The 25,172-nt window shown below is 41.6% G+C and overlaps 1 protein-coding gene across 3 annotated transcripts in view; it reads right to left on the bottom strand.

The window, feature by feature from the left end:
* Nucleotides 1–21,144: 21,144 nt before the first annotated feature.
* KIF4A (kinesin family member 4A) overlaps nucleotides 21,145–25,172 on the bottom strand; it is a 40,810-nt gene continuing 36,782 nt past the window's right edge. For all 3 annotated transcript variants that reach the window (XM_077284959.1, XM_077284960.1, XM_077284961.1), the window contains 2 exons: nucleotides 23,334–23,456; nucleotides 21,145–22,264 (listed from right to left, as the gene is read on the bottom strand). In XM_077284959.1, coding sequence (XP_077141074.1) covers nucleotides 22,067–22,264; nucleotides 23,334–23,456 — 321 coding nt within the window. In that variant the 3' untranslated portion in view covers nucleotides 21,145–22,066. The remainder of the gene's footprint in view (nucleotides 22,265–23,333; nucleotides 23,457–25,172) is intronic.

Raw genomic sequence — 25,172 nt, 5'->3', positions numbered from 1 at the left:
CAACAAGGCTCGTTACAGAGTCGATATTGACTTTTAGGATTGCTACTTCCCATAGGTGACACTAGAGTACCAGTCCTCTTCCTCTCTGAAGAGACAATTTGCCAACTATAGTGTCCCTCCAAAACACAGTATGATACTCCCACAGTGAATTCTTCTACAGTACCCTCCAGACATATGGTATACTGTACCCCCCTCTGCCTCAACTCTCCCCCGGCAAAGTATGATGACCCCAACACAGTATGATGTTCCAGCTGTAATCACCACACAGCCCTCAATACAGTATAATGGGCCTCCATACAGTCTAATGGCCCCCACACCCTTCCACTCAGTATGATGGCCCCAATATAACCATCCACACTGTATAATGGCTCCTACTAGCCCTCCAAATAGATTAATGGCCACCACCCAAGCCTCAAAAAGCATACTGATCTCTACATAGCCCTCTACACAGCATTATGTACCCAACAAAAACTTTCACACTGTATAATTGCTTACATTATACAATATAATGGCTTCCACATAGTTCTCCAAACAATATAATAGCCCCCACATTGTTCTCCAAACAGTATAATGGTCCCCACATAGCCTTCTATACAGTATTATGTTCCCCACATAGCTCTCCATACAATATTATGGACAAAACATTGCCCTTCATATAGTATTATGGGCACCACATAGTCCTCCATACAGTATAATTGGCCCCATATAGTACTCCATACATAACAAATAAATAAACAAGTACTTCTCCCCATTCTTTGCTGATCTGATCTCCTCAGTGTCTTCTGACCCCCCTGCTTTGCTCGGCACAGAGGGACCACTGTAGTGACGTCATTGTGCCCTCTGTGTTGAGAGATCACAGAGAGAGAATAATGGGAGAGATAGCGTCTACTGGCGCTCTTTCTCCCATCATTGTTTTCAACTGTATTGGCATAGAGAATGAAAGGTTGAAAGTGTAATGTAAGGGGGGGCCTGGTGGGCACCGGCTCTCCCAAATAACGGGCCACATGGTCTGTCGCCATTGTCAGTACACTGAGTGTACAGAAGGGGTAGACACAAATAGAGAAGGGCCCATGTGTAAGATAAGGGTCATTTGCAGTCCAGAAGTTCATCTAAATGCACCCTTTTATGTGTCTTTATGGCAGGATATCTCAGAAGCATCTGAAATGTTGTGTTATATAACGGGATAGGCTTAATTTTGTATGCCATGTTATTTTCTCTCCTTGGCTTATCAATTCATTTAAATAACTTTGTTCCAATCATTAAGTAGAAACAAATATCTGGACCAAATCAAAATATCAATCTTCCTGTCATAATCTACAACAACTAGACTGGGAGTATAAGGCAAGGAAGATGGTACTCACATTTCATACGAAAATGCTGGTCATTGGAGACAATGCTGGTACAAACACAAGATGGACGTTTCGCACTAAGTGTGCTTCATCTGGCCTAAAATCAGCACATCTATATATTTGAGAGTTACTCTAAATCAGAAATGTGACAATATAAACAAAGTGAATACAATAATTCACCCAAGTAAATGCAAGTGTAAAAAGTATATGACGAGCACGACAAATTAGTAATAATGGCTAATGGCTAAATCCCTATTTAAGCTATTGTTATCACAAGAAAACACTTTGATCATTTGTCTCAATTAACCCTATGGCTCCCACTGCCATAGTGCAAAGGATCCACTTAGTTTTGCATTGTAATAGCATTTTATGTCTATCCCCTCCCTGTATAGGTGGTGGAACCATCTCTAGCCCTGCTTTAGGGTCACCACCGTGGTGGGTGTGAACATGCTCAATTTATCGGGGAAAATGGACTATAACTATTCTCCCTGAGCATGTTCGCACCCACAATGATGGGGACCATAAAGTCCTGGGTTTTGCAGGAAGAGAGATAATTCCATCGCCTACACAAGGAGGGGATAGACATAAAATGCTCTAACAATGGGAATGCCATGCTATTTAATGCTATGGGAGCCATATGGTTAAATGAGAAAAATGATCTGAGTGTTTTCTCATGATAACAATAGCTTAAATAGTGATTTAACCATTACTACTATGTCATGCGCTTCATATTCTTTTAGCACTTACATTCACTTGGGTAAAATATTATTTTTCATTTCTTATTGCCGCTTTCCTGATTTAGAGCAGCCGGAGGAAGGGCATATTCTCACAATACAGCCGTCATCTGTTTGTACCGCCGTTGTCTTCCATGAGCTGCATTTTGATATGAAATAAAGTGTTGGACAATATGCAGGGAGAGCCCCGCCCTCTTTAATTTATACTTTTGAATCATCCACCATTTTTTTTTTTGTGATTGAGCAACATTGCATGAGATATACGCGTATGGAGTGCTTCACGTGGCTAGCTACATAGGCCGGCATTAGTAGACCGGCCCAGTCATTCTTGTACTTTGCTAGGCAGAAAGGAGCTGAGACAATAGGAATGCTTACAGAGCATGTGCTTGGTCATTCGATCAGTCAGGGACAGGTGACAGGTGTGCAGCTACGAACGCTCTCATAGACAGCCAGTGTCAGGCTAATACTGGCAGCAATGCAGTAGCCATAGACACATCAACCTTGCTTAGCTTTAACCATTTAGGGAGCCAATTTCGACCTTAAAGCGGATGTCAACTACTAGGACAACACGTTCTTGATCAAAATGTTTTACATCAATAAAGTAATAAAGCTTATACTCACCTCCCGTACTGGCGCCATTCCCGCGATGTCAGCACTCGCTGTCCCGGGGCTCCTGTGCTGTTGTGACATGTGACGCTGGCGCCCAATCAGAGCTGGCGTAACTGTCCCCGCCTTCAGACAAAACGAACATGAAGAGCAAGTCTGGGCTGCATCTGATCCCTGGCTTACTCTTCCTGCTCAATTTGACAGGAGGCGGGGATAGTGACGTCAGCACTGATTGGGCACCGGCGTCACGTGTCACAACAGTAGCATGGGAGCCCAGAGACCGACCAAGGGAATGGTGCAGGCATGGGATGGGAGTACAGGTTTTATTATTCCAAGTAGTGAACAACTTCTTTAACCCCTTCCCGACATGCGCCGTACTAGTACTGCGCTGCGGGAGCTGCATTTCTGCCAGCCACAGCGGCACAATCACCGCGGTCTCACGGTGAGCGCCACGGCGATCGCGTGCAGGTGTCAGCTGTATGTGACAGCTGACACCCCGCAGCAATGCCCACGATCGGTGCTATCGCCGATCATGAGCATTTAACCCCTCTGGTGCCGCTGTCAGTAATGACAGCGGCATAGAGAACAATCGCGCAGGGAGGAGGCTCCCTGCGCTCTCCCACCGGAACAAAGCGATGTGATTGCGTTGTATCGGCAGTCTCCATGGAGACCCCCCGCTCCAAGACGGTCCTACCGGGTCCTGCAGGGAGGTGGCTTGCGAGCGCCTGCTGAGAACAGGCACAAGCCTCCTTCACTGCCTGACAGATTGCTGATCTGACACTGACATGATATAGTGATGTCCCAAATGTTCTAAAGTAAAAAAAAAATTAGAATGTGTAAAAAAAAATTTCTTTTAAATCCCCAAATAAAGAAAATGATATTTGAGAAAGGCTCAGTGTGAGCCGAAACATCGCACAGAAGATGTGGGTCCATTAAACTACACTTTTTTCACCTTTAAAAGGATTTGGAGTGCTGCCTTCTTTTTTTTCTATTTGATATTCAGTTTGGGTAGATGAGTGGACCATTCTGCCCAGGAGGCCAGGCACCCACCGGTGAGCTTTGTGCTGTTCCATTTTCTGTTTTTCTGTATATATATATATATATATATATATATATATATATATATATATATTTATTTTTTTTTTTTTCCAATAAATCCATTTATTTATGTAAAGTACACATGTTTGGTATCGCCGCATCCGTAACGACCTGCTCTATAAAACTGCCCCACTATTTAACCCCTTCAGTGAACACCGTAAAAAAATAAATAAATAAAAAACGAGGCAAAAAACAATGCTTTATCATCACACCGCCGAACAAAAAGTGCAATAAAACATTGTAAAAAAGACGAATAACAATGGTACCGCTGAAAATGTCATCTTGTCCCGCAAAAAACAAGCTGCCACACAGCTCCATCAGCAGAAAAATAAAAAAGTTATAGCTCTCAGAATAAAGCGATGCAAAAATAATTATTTTTTTCTATAAAATAGTTTTTATTGTGTAAAAGTGCCAAAACATGAAAAAAAGATAAGTGAGATATCGCTGTAATCGTACTGACCCCAAGAATAAAACTGCTTTATCAATTTTACCACGTGCGGAACGGTATAAAAAAATGATAAAAAAAAGTAATTCCTGAATTGCTGGTTTTTGTTCATTCTGCCTCCCAAAAGTTGGAATAAAAAGCGACAAAAATGTTACGTGCCTGAAAATGGTACTAATAGAAACATCAACTCGTCCTGCAAAAAACAAGACCTCACATGACTCTGTCAGCCAAAATATGGATAAATTATAGGCATAAAAGTTTGAAAATTGCGAAATTTTCACTAAATTTCCTTTTTTTTCATAAATAAACGCAAGTCATATCGAAGAAATGTTACCATTATCATAAAGTACAATATGTCACTAGAAAACAATATAAGAAACACCAGGATCCATTGAAGCGTTTCAGAGTTATGACCTCATAAAGTGACAGTGGTCAGAATTGAAAAAATTGGCCTGGTCAGGAAGTTGAAAACAGGCTTCTGGGTGAAGGGGTTAATGACCAAGCCAAATTTTAAAAAATCTGACCAGTGTCACTTTATGTGATAATAACTCTGGAACGCATCAACAAATCCCTCTGATTTTGAGAACTTTTTTTCGTGACACATTGTGCTTCATGCTAGTGATACATTTTGGTCGATATGACTTGCATTTATTTGTGAAAGTATCAAAATTTGGATGAAATGTGAAAATTTCACAATTTTCAAACTTAAAATTTTTATGCCCTTAAATCAGACACTTACACCAGACAAAAATAAACAAATAACATTTCCCACATGTCTACTTTACATCTGCATCATTTTGAAACATAATTTTATTTTGTTATGAGGTAAGCGGAGTTAAGAGTTTTAGCAGAAATTTCTCATTTTTTCAACAAATTTTCAAAACTTGTCTCTTTAATCACCTATTCAAATTTAATTGCCCATGTATTGGAAACTCCCCAAAATTGAGGCCATTTTAAAAAACTGCACCCCTCAAATACTTCAAAACTGGGAAAATTTTTAACCCTTCAGGTGCTACGCAGAAATTAATACAAAGTGGAATTAAATAAAAAAATCTTAAATTTGACCCCTAAAATCTTGCTTAAGCCCCAAATTTGTCACTTTTGCAAGATGTAACAGCAAAAAGTGGACCCCTCAGTTTGTTACCCACTTTATTATGAGCGCAGCAATACCCCCGCATGTAGTCAAAAAGTTCTGTTTGGAGATCTCCTTGGTCTTCATGGCGTTTGGTTAGTGCTGCCTCTTGCCTAACGGTGTTGCAGCCTCTGTGGCCTTTTAGAAGCTGTGTATATAGTGACAGACGGTGTGATACTTAGATTGCACACAGGTCGACTTCCTTTCACTAAGTATGTGACTTAGGAGGCTGCATGTATTTCTATGCAGCTGAATGTTCCGATCCCGAGTGCCGGCGGCAGTGCCGGATATTGAGGTGAGAGACTCGTGCGAGTTTCATTGTACTCGCAAGTGTGACCCGGGCCTTATAAGGGAATTTTTAGGGGCTCTATAGCAAAAGGGGTGAATACATATGCACATGACAATATTTATTTATTTATATCCCATAAATTTAATTTATGCCTGTATTTTTCTCACTTCACCAACTCAGACTATTTAGTGCTGATACATCACACACAAATCAGATTACAAAAATATTTATACACAGGTTGTAATGTAACAAAATAGGTAAAAAGCCAAGGGGGTGAATACTTTCACAAGCCACTGTTTATATATTTCACTTTATTTTTTTTTAATTTTCAAAGATCTACATTGATTTTGATGTACATAAAAGCCTTTTGATTGCTTACAAAATAACAACAAATAAAATGTGCACTAATGGAGGGAATATGGGTGTGCGCGTTTTAGGTGTTTACACAGCGGTCAAAGTGCACACAAATCTATGTTCTAATCACAAGCCGCCCAGCTAAACTCACTTAGCATTGTGCTGAAGCTTTTCAGCTCTTGTTTCAAATCTACCTGAATTAACCCCTTAACGACCGCCGATACGCCTTTTAACGGCGGCCGCTTAAGGTACTTAAACCACAGCGCCGTTAATTAACGGCGCTGTGGAAAAAGTGTATAGTGCCCCCCAGAGTCGGATTTTCTCTGGGGTCTCGGTTGCCGAGGGTAGCTGAGACCCCAGAGAACATGATTCGGGGGGTTTTTACCGACCCCCGAGTTGCGATCGCCGGTAATTAACCGTTTACCGGCGGTCGCAACAAAAAAAAAAAAAAAACGCGATCTGCCATTTAATTTCTCTGTCCTCCGATGTGATCGCACATCGGAGGACAGAGAAATAGGGTCCCCGATGGCCCCCGATAGCCCCCCAATACTCACCTACCTCCCCCGGCGCTCCTCGTGGCTCCCGATGGGTGCCGCCATCTTTTTTTCCGGGGAAAAGATGGCGGGCGCATGCGCAGTACGCCCGCCGCCCGGCACCCGGACGATCTTTGGGGTCTCGGCTGCCGGGGGTAGCCGAGACCCCAAAGAACATTATCGGGGTCGGTTTGCACCGACCCCTGTTTTGCGATCGCCGGTAATTAACAGTTTACCGGCGACCGCAAAAAAAAAAAAAAAAAAGCGATCTGTAATTCTCTGTCCTCTGATGTGATCACACATCAGAGGACAGAGAAATAGGGGGATTCGGGGACCCTAACATACTCACCCGGTGTCCCTGGGTCCTCTTCTGTCTTCTCCTGCCGGCCGGCTTTTTCATCATGGCGGGCGCATGCGCAGTGCGCCCGCCATCTGCTGCCATCTGCCGGCCGACAGGAGAGACGAGTTGGGGCTAAAATTAGGGTTAGGGTTAGGGCTAAATTTAGGGTTAGGGTTAGGGTTAGGGTTGGAGCTAAATTAAGGGTTAGGGTTAGGGTTGGGGCTAAATTTAGGGTTAGGGTTAGGGTTGGGGCTAAATTTAGGGTTAGGGTTAGGGTTGGGGCTAAATTTAGGGTTAGGGTTAGGGTTGGGGCTAAATTTAGGGTTAGGGTTAGGGCTAGGGTTGGGGCTAAATTTAGGGTTAGGGTTAGGGCTAGGGTTAGGGTTAGGCTACTTTCACACTAGCGTTTTTTGGCTTCTGCCGCAATGCGTCGTTGGAGAAAAAACGCATCCTGCAAAAGTGCTTGCAGGATGCGTTTTTTCTCCATTGGCTTGCATTAGCGACGCATTGCGACGGATTGCCACACGTCGCATCCGTCATGCGACGGATGCGTCGTGCTTTGGCGGACCGTCGGCACAAAAAAGCTACATGTAACTTTTTTGTGCGACGTGTCTGCCATTTCCGACCGCGCATGCGCGGCCGAAACTCCGCCCCCGCCTCCCCGCACCTCACAATGGGGCAGCGGATGCGTTGAAAAAACAGCATCCGCTGCACCCATTGTGCGGCGCTTACAACACTAGCGTCGGTACATCGGCCCGACACACTGTGATGGGCCGAGTATGATGCTAGTGTGAAAGTAGCCTTAGGCTTCTTTCACACTTGCGTCGGTACGAGGCGGTCGCAATGCGTCGGCCCGACGTACGTTGTGAAAATTGTGCACAACGTGGGCAGCGGATGCAGTTTTTCAACGCATCCGCTGCCCAGTCTATGTCCTGGGGAGGAGGGGGCAGAGTTAGGGCCACGCATGCGCGGAAATGGCAGACGCGACGTACAAAAAAAAGGTTACATTGAACTTTTTTTTGTGACGACGGGGCTAAAGTTATGGTTAGGGTTGGGGCTAAAGTTAGGGTTAGGGTTGGGGCTAAAGTTAGGGTTAGAGTTAGGATTAGGGTTTGGAGTAGGGTTGGGATTAGGGTTACGTTTGGGATTAGGGTTGGTATTAGGGTTACGTTTGGGATTAGGGTTAGGGGTGTGTTGGATTTAGGGTTTTGATTAGGGTTATGGTTAGGGTTGAGATTAGGGCTGTTTTGGGGTTAGGGTTGTGATTATCGTTAGGGTTGTGATTAGGATTATGGATCGGGTTGAGATTAGGGTTAGGGGTGTGTTGGAGTTAGGGTTGGAGTTATAATTTTGGGGTTTCCACTGTTTAGGTACATCAGGGGGTCTCCAAACACGACAGCCAATTTTGCGCTAAAAAAGTCAAATGGTGCTCCCTCCCTTCTGAGCTCTGCCGTGCGCCCAAACAGTGGTTTACCCCCACATATGGGGCATCAGCGTACTCGGGATAAATTGGACAACAACTTTTGGGGTCCAATTTCTCCTGTTACCCTTGTGAAAATAAAAACTTGGGGGCTAAAAATCTTTTTTGTGGAAAAAAAAAAAAAAATTCTATTTTCACTACTCTGCATTATAAACTTCTGTGAAGCACTTGAGCATTCAAAGTTCTCACCACATATCTAGATAAGTTCCATAGGGGGTCTAGTTTCCAAAATTTGGTCACTTGTGGGGGGTTTCTACTGTTTAGGTACATCAGGGGCTCTGCAAACGCAACATAACACCCACAGACAATTCTGTCAAAGTCTGAATTCCAAAATGGCGCTCCTTCTCTTCCGAGCTCTGCCGTGTGCCAAAACAGTGGTTTACCCCCACAAATGGGGTACCAGCATACTCAGGACAAATTGGAGAACAAATATTGGCATCCAATTTCTCTTGTTACCCTTGTGAAAATAAAAACTTGGGGGCTAAAAAATCTTTTTTGTGGAAAAAAAAATATTTTCTATTTTCACTACTCTGCATTATAAACTTCTGTGAAGCACTTGGGCATTCAAAGTTCTCACCACATATCTAGATAAGTTCCTTGGGGGGTCTAGTTTTCAAAATGGGGTCACTTGTGGGGGGTTTCTACTGTTTAGGTACATCAGTGGCTCTGCAAACGCAACATAACGCCCGCAGACCATTCTATCAAAGCCTGCATTTCAAAATGGCGCTCCTTCCCTTCCGAGCTCTGCCGTGCACCCAAACAGTGGTTTACCCCCACATCTTGGGTACCAGCATACTCAGGACAAATTGGACAACAACTTTTGGGGTCCAATTTCTCTTGTTACCCTTGTGAAAATAAAAATTTGGGGGCTAAAAAAATCTTTTTTGTGGGAAATTTTTTATTTTTTTATTTTCACTACTCTGCATTATAAACTTCTGTGAAGCACTTGGGCATTCAAAGTTCTCACCACATATCTAGATAAGTTCATTGGGGGGTCGATTTTCCAAAATGGGGTCACTTGTTGGGGGTTTCTACTGTTTAGGTACATTAGGGGTCTGCAAACGCAACATAACGCCCGCAGACAATTCTATCAAAGTCTGCATTCCAAAATGGCGCTCCTTCCCTTCCGAGCTCTGCCGTGCGCCCAAACAGTGGTTTACCCCCACATATGGGGTACCAGCATACTCAGGACAAATTGGACAACAACTTTTGGAGTCCAATTTCTCTTGTTACCCTTGTGAAAATAAAAACTTGGGGGCTAAAAAATCTTTATTGTTAAAAAAAAAAAAAATTTTTATTTTCACGACTCTAAATTATAAAATTCTGTGATGCACTTGGGCATTCTAAGTTCTCACTACACATCTAGATAAGTTCCATGGGGGGTCTAGTTTCCAAAATGGGGTCACTTTTGGGGGGTTTCTACTGTTTAGGCACATCAGGGGCTCTCCAAACGCAACATGGCGTCCGATCTCAATTCCAGACAATTTTGCATTGAAAAGTCAAATGGCGCTCCTTTGCTTCCGAGCTCAGCCATGCGCCCAAACAGTGGTTTACCCCCACATATGGGGTGTCGGCGTACTCAAGACAAATTGTACAACAACTTCTGGGGTCCATTTTCTCCTGTTACCCTTGGTAAAATAAAAATTTGGAGGCAAAAAGATAATTTTTGTAGAAAAAATGCGATTTTTTTATTTTCACGGCTCTACGTTATAAACTTCTGTGAAGCACCTGGGGGTTTAAAGTGCTCACCACACATCTAGATAAGTTCCTTAAGGGGTCTAGTTTCCAAAATGGTGTCATTTGTGGGGGGTCTCCACTGTTTAGGCACATCAGCGGCTCTCCAAACGTGACATGGCGTCCGATCTCAATTCCAGCCAATTCTACATTGAAAAAGTTAAACGACACTCCTTCTCTTCCAAGCTCTGCGGTGCGCCCAAACATTGGTTTACCCCCACATATGGGGTATCGACGTACTCAGGAGAAATTGCACAACAACTTTTGTGGTCTAATTTCTCCTGTTACCCTTGTGAAAATAAAAATTTGGGGGCAAAAAGATCATTTTTGTAGAAAAAATGCGATTTTTTATTTTCACGGCTCTACGTTATAAACTTCTGTGAAGCACTTGGGGGTTCAAAGTGCTCACCACACATCTAGATAAGTTCCTTAAGGGGTCTAGTTTCCAAAATGGTATCACTTGTGGGGGGTTTCCACTGTTTAGGCACATCAGGGGCTCTCCAAACGCGACATGGCATCCGATCTCAATTCCAGCCAATTCTGCATTGAAAAAGTCAAATGGTGCTCCTTCACTTCCAAGCTCTGCGGTGCGCCCAAACAGTGGTTTACCTCCACATATGTGGTATCGGTGTACTCAGGAAAAATTGCACAACAAAACTTGTGGTTAAATTTCTGTTTTTACACTTGTGAAAATTTAAAAAAATGGTTCTGAAGTAAAATGTTTGCAAAAAAAAGTTAAATGTTCATTTTTTTCTTCCACAGTGTTTCAGTTCCTGTGAAGTACGTAAAGGGTTAATAAACTTCTTGAATGTGGTTTTGAGCAGCTTGAGGGGTGCAGTTTTTAGAATGGTGTCACACTTGGTTATTATCTATCATATAGACCCCTCAAAATGACTTCAAAGGTGATGTGGTCCCTAAAAAAAACCATGGTGTTGTAAAAATGAGAAATTGCTGGTCAACTTTTAACCCTTATAACTCCCTAACAAAAAAAAAAAATTGTTTCCAAAATTGTGCTGATGTAAAGTAGACATGTGGGAAATGTTATTTATTAACTATTTTTTGTGACATATCTCTCTGATTTAAGGGCATAAAAATACAAAGTTTGAAAATTGCAAAATTTTAAAAATTTTCGCCATATTTCCATTTTTTTCATAAATAATCGCAAGTAATATCAAAGAAATGTTACCACTAACTTGAAGTACAATATGTCACGAAAAAACAATCTCAGAATCAGCGGGATCCGATAAAGCGTTCCAGAGTTATAACCTCTTAAAGTGACAGTGGTCAGAATTGTAAAAATTGGCTCGGTCATTAAGTACCAAATTGGCTCTGTCACTACCAGGGGTTAAAAACAGTGTCCTTCATGAATGCTTTTTAGGATCAGCATTAGGTAGGATGCAAACACAATACGGCAGAGGTCTGCGGATCCGTGGCAGGCGGTGTATATGAGAATTATCATTTTATCTGTATAATCCATATTTATTTTATTTATGTGTAATCCACCCCCCCATAAATAATATTTTTTTACAGCAGTAATAATTCTTATAGTTGTTTAGCATATTTTTGGGGTGATTCATCAAACTTTTGCACCAGAAAATAGGCTTAAAATGCTTTGAAAAGTAACGTTTGCATTACGCAAAACCCTACTGACTTTACAAACCAGTTTTCTGGCATTAAAGATCTGATTAATAACCTGCATTGACTGTTTTTTTTCCCCGATAGACAACATTAATGCAGGGTTAGGAAAAGATTAGAGACTGAAATCCTTGGGAACATTCCTCCACCCTTCTGGCACAATTTCTCTGCTAACTTCTTCTGTATGTTTTACAGGAACGTGATTTTCTATTTTCATTTTGGGCAAGTATCTTATGTGACCAGAACGAGAGAAGAGAGATGTTTTCTGAAGCACACAGGGGTATTTCTGAGTTTTCTTCAACAAGAGCAAAAAAAAACTTATTAATGGGAAAACATTTTGAAAGTTGTTTTTTTTTTCCCCGTACATTTAGATAAATGTAACAGAAGTAATCACCAAGAACACGTTTACACATGAAAATTTACCAACACCCTGTACTCAGTTTGCAGGCAGTGACATGAAAACTGAACATATTATTATCATAGAAATGTCAGTTTCCCATAATCTGAATCACTCTTTGCATACAAGCATCTACCAACATGTCTGCCATCAGTAATGAGCATGCGACACATGGTTATCTGTACGCGGCAGTGTCACACATGTGTAAAGGCAAACATTGCCACATAATAAAGGTTTTACAATGCAGGAAATGAAAACCATTAAGGCAGATAACATAGTGATAATCCGGCCCTTAGCGCATTAGAACTTTGGGATTCTCGGACACCAGATCACAGATGTGAATATGTGTAAACAATTTCTCTTCAGTCTTTGGGACATCATATATTTGTGGTTTTGACTTTTGACTCATCTTATTGCGTACAAGTAACAAAGAAAAATAACATGTATCCAAACAAATCCAATGGAAACACAGATGGATATTCTTTATTCAAACCGACCTTCACTTCTCTACATATGGCATTAACCCCTTGGAGTCACAGCCGTTTTATATTTTGTTGCATTCATTTTTTTCCTCCTCACACTCCAAGAACCATAACTTTGCTTCTCTTTTTTGGTCAGCGTTGCTGTATGAGGGTTTATTTTTTTGTGGGACGGATTGTAGTTTTGAATAACATCATTCATTTTAGCTTGTATGTACTGAAAAATGGAAAAATGTATCCCAAAAGTTGGGTAGAATTGAAAAAAGAAAAAATCCAATTACACTGTTTGTTTTTTATTTACTTTTGTTTACAATATTCACTTTGATCTGGTAACATCTTTATATGGATCACTATGGTTATGGCTATACAAAATTGATAATGCTTTCTTCTTTTTTTTTTTTTTGACTACTTTAATAAAAAATATATAATTGGATTCAGTTGCCATACTTTTAGACCCATGAGTTTTTTTGGGGTCATTTTATCGCCAGAAGCTATAAGCTTTCTACTGTATTCTAGTAGTATAACTTTAAACACAGCCCATGGTGATTTTTTTTTCTGGTCATTATCCTATCTGACTTTTGTGCACTTGCACTTTACCTTATTGATAAATGTGCTACACACATTTTAATTGTAGTCCTTTCTTTTGTGTTATCTTGGTTTGAGGATTAGATCTAGTCTTTATAAGTTCTCTAGGGTACCGTTACACTAAACGATTTACCAACGATCACGACCAGCGATACGACCTGGCCGTGATCGTTGGTAAGTCGTTGTGTGGTCACTGGGGAGCTGTCACACAGACAGCTCTCCAGCGACCAACGATGCCGAAGTCCCCGGGTAACCAGGGTAAACATCGGGTTACTACGCGCAGGGCCGCGCTTAGTAACCCGATGTTTACCCTGGTTACCATCGTAAATGTAAAAAAACCCAAACAGTACATACATTCCGGTGTCCGTCAGGTCCCTCGCCGTCTGCTTCCCGCACTGACTGAGTGCCGGCCGTAAAGTAAAAGCAGAGCACAGCGGTGACGTCACCGCTGTGCCCTGCTTTCCGGTCGGCACTCACAGTCAGTGCGGGAAGCAGACGGCGAGGGACCTGACGGACACCGGAATGTATGTACTGTTTGTTTTTTTTTACATTTACTATGGTAACCAGGGTAAACATCGGGTTACTAAGCGCGGCCCTGCGCTTAGTAACCCGATGTTTACCCTGGTTACAAGTGAACGCATCGCTGGATCGGTGTCACACACACCGATCCAGCGATGACAGCGGGAGATCCAGAGACGAAATAAAGTTCCAAACGATCTGCTACGACGTACGATTCTCAGCGGGGTCCCTGATTGCTGCTGCGTGTCAGACACAGCGATATCGTAAGTATATCACTGGAACGTCACAGATCGTGCCGTCGTAGCGACCAAAGTGCCACTGTGAGACGGTACCCTAATAAGTGTTTGCCAGTCACCTTTTAATTCTAAAGACCTTGTCTTATGTGCATTCTATTCTATTTTAACATGTATCTAATATAATAAAATATACCATATTTTTCGGATTATTAGACTCACTTACTCCCCCACATTTTGGGGGGGGGGGGGATTGGCGGTGTATCTTATAATCGAAATGTAACTTACTGAGGTTGGTGGCAGCAGTGGTGCGGAGTACCGGGAGCACTGTCGCTGCTTCAGAAAGTGGGCCGCGGCGGCACAGGAGTAGGGCGATGCTGGTAGGAGGGGGTGTTCGGCTGCGGCGGTCTCCCGAGATCTCAATCTGTGTATGCACCACCTCCAGCAGCCATTTTCCAGAAGTCAACCGCAGTGAAAAGGATGGGAAGTGCGGGGACTGCTGACATTTTATGAAAAACTGGAGCCCGCCACAGCCTTGTACTGCCACACTCCCCCTCTGCCCAGCCTGGGACTCGCAGCATTGCCCCACTCCTACCACTGGCAGCTTCTTGTAGCATTGACCCTGCCTCCCGGGAACCCACTCCACCACAGCCACTCCCCCCTCCCCAGTAATTTACCGTAAAATCAGACTACAAGACGCACCCCCATTTTATTAAAACTTTTTAAATATTTTTCTCCCCAAAATTTGGGGTGCGTCTTATAGTCCGCAAAATTCCAGGTTTTCTGGTTGTTCTTATGTCCTTCCACTTAAAAGATTTTAATTCCTCAAAAATGAATGCTAACCATACATTTATGCCTCATTTGGATGTCCATTTTTCATGTACGAGTTATCAGTGGTTTTCCCAGCTAGCACTCATACCTATGTTAATCTGTGGGGTCATTCAGATGTCTGATTTTTTTCCAAACAGTCCTTGGAAAATTGTGCAGATGTGTCCAATTTTGATCCAAGTGTTAGATCAAAATTGGCAATGTAAGTCTATAGGTCTGTGAAGAAAAAAAAATAAAAATCAATATCGGACTGCACTTGGAAGACCTCCAAATTTTGTCTGATTTTCAGACTCTCAGAAAGGAGATGAAAGAGAAACTTTTTTTTCCCTCTACGTACAAGAAAAACCGATGACACTCGAGCCACACTGATCAAACTCTGCTCAAAATAATCAGTCCATTTTTCTCGTACATGAAACAAAACGGATGTCTGAATGAGTACCTAGCTGTAGTTTCTCAGGTCTTGTAAGAATGTGTCTTGGAGTGTTGATCAATTAATATAAATATCTTTGATTTCACTTTTTTTAAAATTGAAAATCAGGGGAATTGTAAAACAATGAGGGTAAAAATACAATGAGTTCTCACTGGTAACTGAGGTTTGGTAAAACCACTCTCGAATCGGAACAAGGAGCACAAAGAGGTTAGATAGCAGTTTACCGTCTTCATCACTCAGTGCATTTCAAATAACCTGAGCGGTATGATATACTTACCCATCATTTATTATCATCATCAGAAGATATAGTGAATGTACGCTTTCTGTCTGTCACAGTTACCTTCTCTCCTCGGGCCACAGCAGTCCAGGCAATTAAGAGTCCAGAGATGCAGCTGTATTCCTACAGGGAACAACGTAACTTTTTATTGAACAGAGGATACAGGATGGACATAAAAGTCAATTTTCAACAGTGGAGTTCCTGCTCTCGCCCTGACATTTGCTGCAGTCGTACCTACAATGGCCACAGCAGCCGAGGATCACAGTCGTCCAACCGCTGGAATATGGAAGCCTGAGACCCCTTCAGCAAAGGCCCCTCTAAAGTCCAGAGAGCCTGTGTTGTAGTCCTTTTTTTAGACCTTGGTGATGTTTATCCCGGGACAACAGACCTCTCCCATCTGGGGGGTCTGGCTGTGCCCCATCTGTATGTACGTCTGAACTGGTCAGTGATCCCGGCAGTTCAGGAGGGAAACAGCAGCTTTCTCTCTCTGCTGCTGACCCAGCCCCTCAGAGTAATCATTGCTGTCCCTAACTAAATACAGCCCTTTAAAGGAGAACATACGTAATATAGTATAATACATTGCAAAATATGAGGCACACATATAACCATACAGGAACATCACTTTAGGTTCATGGGAAGTGCATAGGGAGGTCATACGGCTGAAGGAGAGGGCGCAACTGAGGGGACCTGCCACCCCCTTACACAACAATTGCCTAAAAAAAATGACCTTCTCATAGGCAACATTTTTAACAGATCCAATTGGTAAAGTCTTGCACATGTTTGGAGAGCTGTGCAGCTACGCCAGATAGATATGCTAGCTCAGGTACCAGAAATAGTGACAGAATGGGTTTAAGATTTTTCGGTGTACCCGCCCATGAATTGTATAGATTTTGTAGATTCTTTGATCCAGACAAGATGTTCTTGAAGGCGCTTTCACTTTATCGGGCCCTGAAAGTGGACAAAGAAATCCTGTGATCCTGTTACCATTATTTAGATATACTGTGTTCAGATAATTAAAGGTTTTTTTTCCATGAACAAAAGTTCATTTTATTATTTAGATTTTGGAATAATAATAATTTCCACAATTGGATGTGATAAAAAAAAAAAAAAGTTCCTGTGCTGAGATAAAAAGTTATAGCTCTTAGAATAAAGCAATGCAAAAATAATTTTTTTTTCTACAAAATAGTTTTTATTGTATAAAAGCGCCTAAACAAACATTTTTTTTTACCACAGAACATTAAAAAAATAAAAAACCCTGAATTGCTGTTTTTGTCCACTCTGCCTCCCAAAAATTGGAATAGAAAGCAATCAAAAATGTCATGAGCCCCAAAATGGTACCAATATAAGCATCAACTCCTCCCACAAAAAACAAGCCATCACATGACTGTGGGCCAAAACATGGAAAAAATTATAGCTCTCAAAATATGGCGATAAGCAATAAAAAGCATCTTTGAGTGTGTGACAGCAGCCAAACAAGAAAAAAAAAAACTATAAAAATCTGGTATTGCTGTAATCGCACCGACCCGAAGAATAAAGTTGTCTAATCCCTTATACCGCATGAGGAACAGAGTAAAAAAATAAATAAAACCAATTCTTCACATGCTGTTGATTTTTTTCCTCTTCATTCTGCCTCCCAAAGATCGCAGTAAGTCTCGGCGCTCATTTATCCTGCAACCTGTGATGAGCGCTTACACCGGGGTCTCCATGTAAAATGTAAATCTCTGAAATACGTGATTAGGACGGCACCCCCATCAGAAGATTCCCTATAGTGAGGCAGATGGAGGCAGTGTGAACACAGTCTGGCCGCTAATGACGCAGTGGCATCCGTCTTTTTAGCCATGTATTTAAGAGTGGTCTGCCACAGTTCTGAGCACCTCTGAGAAGAAAGACCGATCATCAATACTCAGACGAAGCCAAGAGTAACTCTGCTGCCTCATTATAGTGAATGGATCCCTTAGGGGTTTCATTTGAATCATGTCACTCGAGATTTAGATGGAAACCCCAAAGTAAGTGGTCAACGTAGGGCATTGGATGAATGTGAGCCCAAACATTATGTAAAATGTTCCAAGTAAAAGCTTTAACTCAGTCCCCCCCCAGAAAAAATCTCCCACTCAGGCCTGTCATTTGTCTATGGAAATATAGGGGGCTTCCACGTTACTGGTAATACAAAGGCTCTGGGAAAAGCGCTATGGCTCCCCATTCCCCAAAAGAAATCCAGCGAATTCTGCACTCACAAATCCAATGCCCCCACTTCTGAGCCCCAGAGTGTACCTAAACCACATTTAGCATCCACCTGTTTGGCATTTCTGTGGTGATGAGCCCGCCTAAGTCACAGATGCATGTCTCCAGAAGCACGGGCAGGGCATAACGTGCTGGGCACTACTATAGCAGATTTACAACGCTCACTCAGCAAGATCCACTGCTGCTCGATTGTCAAAATCACCCATCTAGTCAAATCATCACTACACCTGTAAATGCCCAAAGCAGTATCAGTTCCATAATGGGGTCACTTGAGGGGGAATTCTGCTCTTTTAGCACTCAGGGGCTCTGTATTATGCAGTGTGCAAACTATTCTAGGAAAATCTGCGCTCCGTTCCTCCCGAGTCTTGCCGTGTGGCTAAGCAGTACTGTACAGCCACATATGGAGTATTGCCACGTTCAGCAAAAATTGTGCAACAAACTTTGGTGCGATTTTTATGTGTGAAAATGTAAAACTCTGGGGCTAAAACTAAAATTTTTGTGGTAAAAATGCAATTTTGTCTTCACTGCTCAATGGTATAAGATTCTGTGACACACCTGTGGTGTCAATATGATCACCGCACACATAGAAGAATTCATTGAGGACGTGCAGTTTGTAAAATGGGGTCACTTATGGGGGGGGGTTCTGCTACCTCAAGGGCTCTCTCAGTGGGTCATGGCACCCGCAAACTAGAACAGTAAGAATCTGCACTATAATATGGTGCTGCTTCCCTCCTGAGCCCCCCTTGTTGCCTCAAAAGTAGTTCCTGATTACATGTAGGGTATTGGTGTCATGGACAATTGCCCAAACTGAGAGATCAATTTTTTCCTAATTGCCCAAAAACACATTTTAGCGGTAAAAATGTAATTATTCTTTCTTCATTACCAATGGTATACAATTCTGTGACACATCTGTGGTGTCAACATGCTCACTGCACCCCTAGATGAATTCATTGAGAGAAAAATGAGTTCACATATAGGGGGTCCTGCTGTTCTGGCACCTCAGGGGCTCTGCCAAGGTGACATGGCACCCTCACACTATTCCAGCAAAATCTGAACTTCAATACGGCGCTACTTCCCTTCTGAGCTTTGCACTGTGCCTCAACAGTAGTTTTCCCCACATATGAGCATACTCAGGAGAAACTGCATAACATTTAGTTGCACACCTTGGGGCATAAATAACTGCAAACAATCACTTTCTAGAACCATCAGACTTCTTAAACCTCTCAAATGGAATTTTGAGTCACTCTTCTTTTGCAAGCTGCTCCAGGTCTCTCATATTTGAAGGGCGCTTTCTCCCAACAGCAATTTTAAGATCTCTCCACGAGTGTTCAATGAGATTTAGATCCGTATTCATTGCTGCCACTTCACAGCTCTCCAGCACTCTGGTTCCATTACTGGGTGCTTCTTGAAGTATGTTTGGGGTCATTTTCCTACTGGAAGACCTATGACCCAAACCCAGCTTTCTGACATTGCGACCCAAATTCCTTTGATGACCCTATTTCACGATTTCTTGCACACAGACAAGGCCAGCAGTGCCAGAGGCAGCAAAACAACCCCAAACATCTTTGAACCTCAATCATATTTGAATGTAGTTATGGTGTTATTTTCTTTGTAGGCCTCATTCTGTTTTTGCTAAACAAATTTTTCGCTGCTGTCCAGGGAGATTAGCTACAGAGCCATGGGTTATAAAGTTCTTAATTACGGCATGTTGCACACCGTAGACAAAAGAACATCAAGATCTCTTGAGATGGACTTGTAACCTTGAGATTGTTGCTATTGTTCAACAATTTTGGTTCTCAAATCCACAGACCGTCCCTTTTTATCTCTCTCTGTGTGTGCGCCACACTATGCATGGAGAACATACACACAATGCAAAGATTGAATCAACTTCTCCATTTTTTTTTTTAATTTGGATTCATGTGTGATTTTCATATTGTCCACACTTGTTACTTGCCACAGGCGAGTTTGAAGAAGCATCACATGCTTGAAAGAAAGTAGTTTACCCCCAATTATGGAAATGTGACAACAATTTCGTCAAGCCCATTGTGGGGTTGTGTATGAAATTATGTCCAATTTGCCTTTTTTCTTGCTGCTCCAATACAAAGGAAATAAATGTGTAATTGCAATAATTTTATGGAAGAAATGCTTCATTTTCTGGAACAATGTCAAGGGTGACAACAGTTTCAGCCCTGACTGCATACAGAGTCCTTTGAACAGGATTGTCTGGTCTACAGCCTTATTTGTATTGAAAAAGTAGTACGCTTTTTTTATTCTTTCTTTCTTAATACAATAGTATGTAAAAAGGGACTTGGTGGAATCTAATCACAAACTATAGGGTAAAAATATACAAAATATTGTCTTACAGGACATCAGCCTAACTACCCATGTAATAAGTCCTAATTGGGCATATCACCGTAGCCTTATGTGGACTTTATTTCAATAGGCATTCTTGTGCAGCATCAATGCTGTACTTTCCCCAGAAGTGATGGGCACTCATCTTACTTTAAGACCATAATACTTTGCACAATGGTGAAGTTGGTTAGCAGTCCAGCCATTTTTTTTTTTTTATTCATAACGTTACTAGTTCCACAATATTATAAATTAATTTAGTATTACCGTACCTTAATGATGTGTTCCTTGCCATCTGTAAATTCACAGTATACTTCTCTTTAGTTAAAGCATATGCGATCATGGCGATTCTGAGAATTACATGGCATTATGTTCTGAAGCTGGTAATTATCTCAGTTCCTAGAAGTTTCTATATGATGAAGTGGCTTGGACTGTAGCACTGAAGTTCTCCACAAAGGGAAGACAGAAGTTCACATCACAGATCATGATGATGACTGCACAGCTCTCGTCACAGAATTATATTGTAGAAAACGACAGTTCCGCCTCCAGACTGTATGCTTTTAATATATTTTCTTAGAAAATCCCAAAAACCAGACAGTACTGGCTCTAGCAATTTGACACTGTACTGATACATTATGGCATTTTCTAGAAATGCACAGGTTTTCTAGAAATCAATATAGAGGTTGAAAGGTAAAAAAAATAAACAGTAAGCTGAAATACATACAGTATGTATACGAATTGCACAGTATGAAAGAAAAGTGCAAATAAAGAGGAAAAAAAAAAAACCCCATTTAGTGCTTGTTTTAACAAAGACCAACAGAACTTGACAGATCGTTACCACAGGAGATGTTGCGGGATGACAGTATTTTTCCCCCCCTTCACATTCAAACAGTTTTCTTGGGCAACAAATTAAGTTTATATATAATTTTCTAGGCACCGGATTATAAAAAAAATAAATCTAGAAGAGTTCCTCAACTAGTTATCATAACCTTTACAAAGAAGCCAATAAAAAAAAATAATTAAATAGTATTTATTTAGTTACTAGTCCGTTCCTTGTAAAGTCTATTGAAAGTCGTGTTAAGAAATGAAACATTTGAGCATCTGCTTTTATTAGTAATAACTATTATTAAAAAACAAAATTTAAAAACAAGTTTTACATTAAAATAATCAGGGTCTCAGAGCACAATGATTTTTCAGAAGTAAAAATTTCATGGCAGAATCTGAAAAATGCCTGCACCACTGAAGGCTAGTTTAAGACTAATAGTTCATAGTTGCTTAAAAGACTTGGGGGCCACATGGCGATGACACGATGCACAACCAAAGATCACACGGCGATGATGAAGCAGAATGTGAACATGTCAGCCACAAAATTACCAACCACACGATGCAAGAAATCCAACCTAGTGGGATTTTAGAGACTTGCATGTCGGCAATGCGCCAACATTCACTTACATCATGTTGTAAAATAGCGAGATGCGATGTGTCGTGGCAAAAGCCAACGAGAAATCCCAGCATTATGTTATGTCAATTAAATTTGGGGTCCCTGCAGCCAGGCCCTAAGTCATAATCAAGAGGACCCCTGTACTGAACATGTTTAATTGACATATCAAAAAGACTTTCCAGAGAACCCTTTAATACCCTTCTCAGGTGCAAGGTGAAAAGATTTTACATTTGATATTATTGGTCAAGGCAGTTTTCCACTAATGCCTCCATGCTGCCTTGATTACTTAGCAGAACCGCCGGCCTCATAGAATTCATGGCAGATGCAGACCGGTCGCTGGGAAATCTTCAGCAGTTAAAACTTGTGTGCTATTGCTAAACTCGAACACAACACGGACGAACAAAGACATACAAATATTTACAAGTTATTCCTGTGACTTAGCGCTAAAATGACCATTACTATATAGTCCACCTTCCCCGGGATACGGATTTTAACCTATGCAGAGGACGACTGGAACTATACACAAAGAAGGAAGCTAATAGGACGGACGGGCTGCCTTCACTCATCCTCCGTGATTGGGGAACACCCAGAGAAGAAGCTGATATTGCTGTTGCAAAGAGCTTTCTTCTTTTTTTTCAGTAAGGATGTTTGATTTTCCTGAGCATCAGCAGTCAGTGATCCACCCGGGACGATGCTTGGTTTACGCTGCAGTTTCATGGTGATCACCTGGCCTATGTCGCTTATTTCCTGCAGGACCTAAAGAGAAAAAAAAAAAATTGTCACGTTACTTTGCAAAACAGCTCTATAGATTGCAAATATTTAAGGAATATATATATATATATATATATATATATATATATATATATATATATATATATATACACACACACATATACACATATATATACATATATACACACACACACATATTTATATATCTTTTGTATAATTAAGGTAATTATAATTAAGCATACTTTTATTTGTTGTGAACACCTAAACAATTTATTTTAATTGCTAGTGCGTGGTATGCTATGTAAATCAATAAACTGACTAATAGGCATTCTCCACCATCAAGGGTCAATGGGGAACAAACCTGAGCCACTACGGCACTGTTCAATCAGAGCAGTCAGCAAGTGATGAGGACGCTCTTCCAGCTCTAGTCAAAAAGTGCTGGCAATCTCCTCTGCTGCTCTCTACTACTCTTCATTTTCTGCCCTGCTGCTCTCTACTACTCTTCATTCTCTGCCCTGCTGCTCTCTACTACTCTTCATTCTCTGCCCTGCTGCTCTCTACTACTCTTCATTCTCTGCCCTGCTGCTCTCTACTACTCTTCATTCTCTGCCCTGCTGCTCTCTACTACTCTTCATTCTCTGCCCTGCTGCTCTCTACTACTCTTCATTCTCTGCCCTGCTGCTATTGTAAGTACTGAGGGAAGCATGTTGAGAACAGACTGAGTATCTGACAAGTTTGCACCCTCTCCTAAATCTCATGTGGTTGCATTGATGGAGCTTTGACAATGCGCTTTTTTGGGCAATATTAGAGCAGCCAGGAACATGCCCTATTTGACACCTGATGGTGGGGACAGCCTAGTTGTCAATTTTTCCCCATTCATTAATATGTTGGGCTCCAAAATTAACTGACAGTGAGGTGAACAGTGGATGGTGTCTTGAGAGGTAGGAGAAGAGAAGGGAAAAAATAAATAAATATTCACTAACAAAAAAAAACAACACTTTACAATCTATGAAGTCTAACTCCATTAATACTTTGACTTTACTCTGATAAAATCATATAAGAAGAGAACTACAAGCAGCACACGTGGTCGCACCTTTTTGGTGGGTGTGACACAAGGCGGTGTGAAAAATGAACTTCCAGACGTTACATCTCCAGGGTAGTCAATCTTCAGCGAGTTTTCAGACTCCCGGGATTGGTCCTCGTTATTTGTATCATCCTTGAACAATAATTAAAAATAAAATATGGAGTGAATAAATATGGACAGAAGAAAAAAATAAATAAATGACAGCAGGTGTAAGAAAGCCAGCTAGCACAGGGTTACATCCTAGCACTGATTAGGTGCACCCAGAGAGCTAGGACTAGACCCAGGCCATGTGTTCAGTGGGCAGTCAGCCGGGGAAGCGGAGCAGAGCGGGTTGTGTTGGAGCTGCAGAGACAACCAGAGACTCTGTGCACACAACCTGTGCAGGCTCCTCTCACACTAAGCATCACTGATCGCTATGGACAATAACCAAGCTGGGGGGGGTCAGCTCAGGAGTGTCCGAGTCACCAGTAAATGTGCCGTCTGGGCGAGACCCAGTTATTGCTCTGCCCTCATTAGAAAAGACCTGTGATTTTTGTTATGACGTATGAGCCAGAAAAGGCCCGCTTCTGGAGATCCATAAAGCTCACACTGCTTTACCACAAGAGTCCGGTGCCCGTGTGAGCTCTAGCGCCCACCTGAGAGCGTGACCCCTACATAAGCAAAGCTTAGATCCTGGGATGCCAACAGTCCATCACTTTACACAGTCTAAAAACCCGAGATGCTTTTCTCTGTCGTCCGTAGTGTCCAGCAGAAGAAAAAAGCACCGTCTCCATTCCCCACAATCCTCTGATCCGATCATCTTTGGAAATCTGTGACTAGACCTCAAAATCGCAGGGCATGCAAGACGACCCAGGAATCGCACAGAACTGGAGGAATGTTCCAAGGAAGAATGGATGAAAATCCCTCAAACAGGAACTGAGACTCTTGAAAGCTGCTTACAAGCTTTCATGCTAGGTACTAACCATGCAGGGTGCCCAAACTTTTGCATCAGCCCATTTTCCTTTATGTAATTTTTAAAAAGTAAAAAAGTAACTATATATTGTTTTAATTAAAATCAAAAGGAAATGTGTTATCTTTAACTTAAAATTATCGCTAAAAAGGCCTAATACTCAACTTGCTTTACTGATAACAGTAATTTTGACCAGGGGTGCACAAACTTTTACATGCCACCGTACACTGGGTGTTATGCACGGCACAGTACCACGTCTCCTGTCCTTTATGCTGGATGTAGTTCTCAGTAGGTGTCCTTACTCTGTATTCTTTTGGAATCTCAGGATGGGGGGGGTGGGGGGGGGGGGTGTTTGGTTTTATTCTGGGGTGTGGTTTTATTATGGGGTGTAGATTTATTATGGGGTGTGGTTTCATCACAGGGCGTGGTTTATCAAGGGGCATGGCAAATGTCCGTTAAAAAAAACAAAAAAAAAAAAAAAATTGGACCATTCGTGAATTTTGGTCCCGTTGTCCAGGATATATTTAATAGTAGTTTGGCAACTCTGCCTAGAACATAAACCACAAAGGGGGTTTTATCCATATTAACCTATTAAGAGCCATAATTGATTTTTCCCATTCACAGCCATACCAAGCACTGGCAGACAAGAAGAAAATTCCAAGTGTAGTGAAATAGCTAGAAAAAGAAAACCACTCCAATATTTTTTTTTTTTTTTTAGGGGTCGGTTCTTAGGACGTTTATTTTGTTGCAAAATTTATCTGGAAAGAAGATTCTCTATGTCAGTAAGGCTGCAGCAATACAAAGCGGAGGTCATGTTCACACATTGCATTTTTGCTGTCTCTTTCAATGCAATTTTTAAGCTGCATTTTACAGTACCAGCAAAGTATATGAGATTTCAG

The sequence above is a fragment of the Ranitomeya variabilis genome, chromosome 2 (genome assembly GCF_051348905.1).
Source record: "Ranitomeya variabilis isolate aRanVar5 chromosome 2, aRanVar5.hap1, whole genome shotgun sequence".
NCBI classification, from domain to species: domain Eukaryota; kingdom Metazoa; phylum Chordata; class Amphibia; order Anura; family Dendrobatidae; genus Ranitomeya; species Ranitomeya variabilis.
The sequence above is the reverse complement of the archived record's forward strand: the minus strand, read 5'-3'. Positions and strand labels throughout refer to the sequence as shown.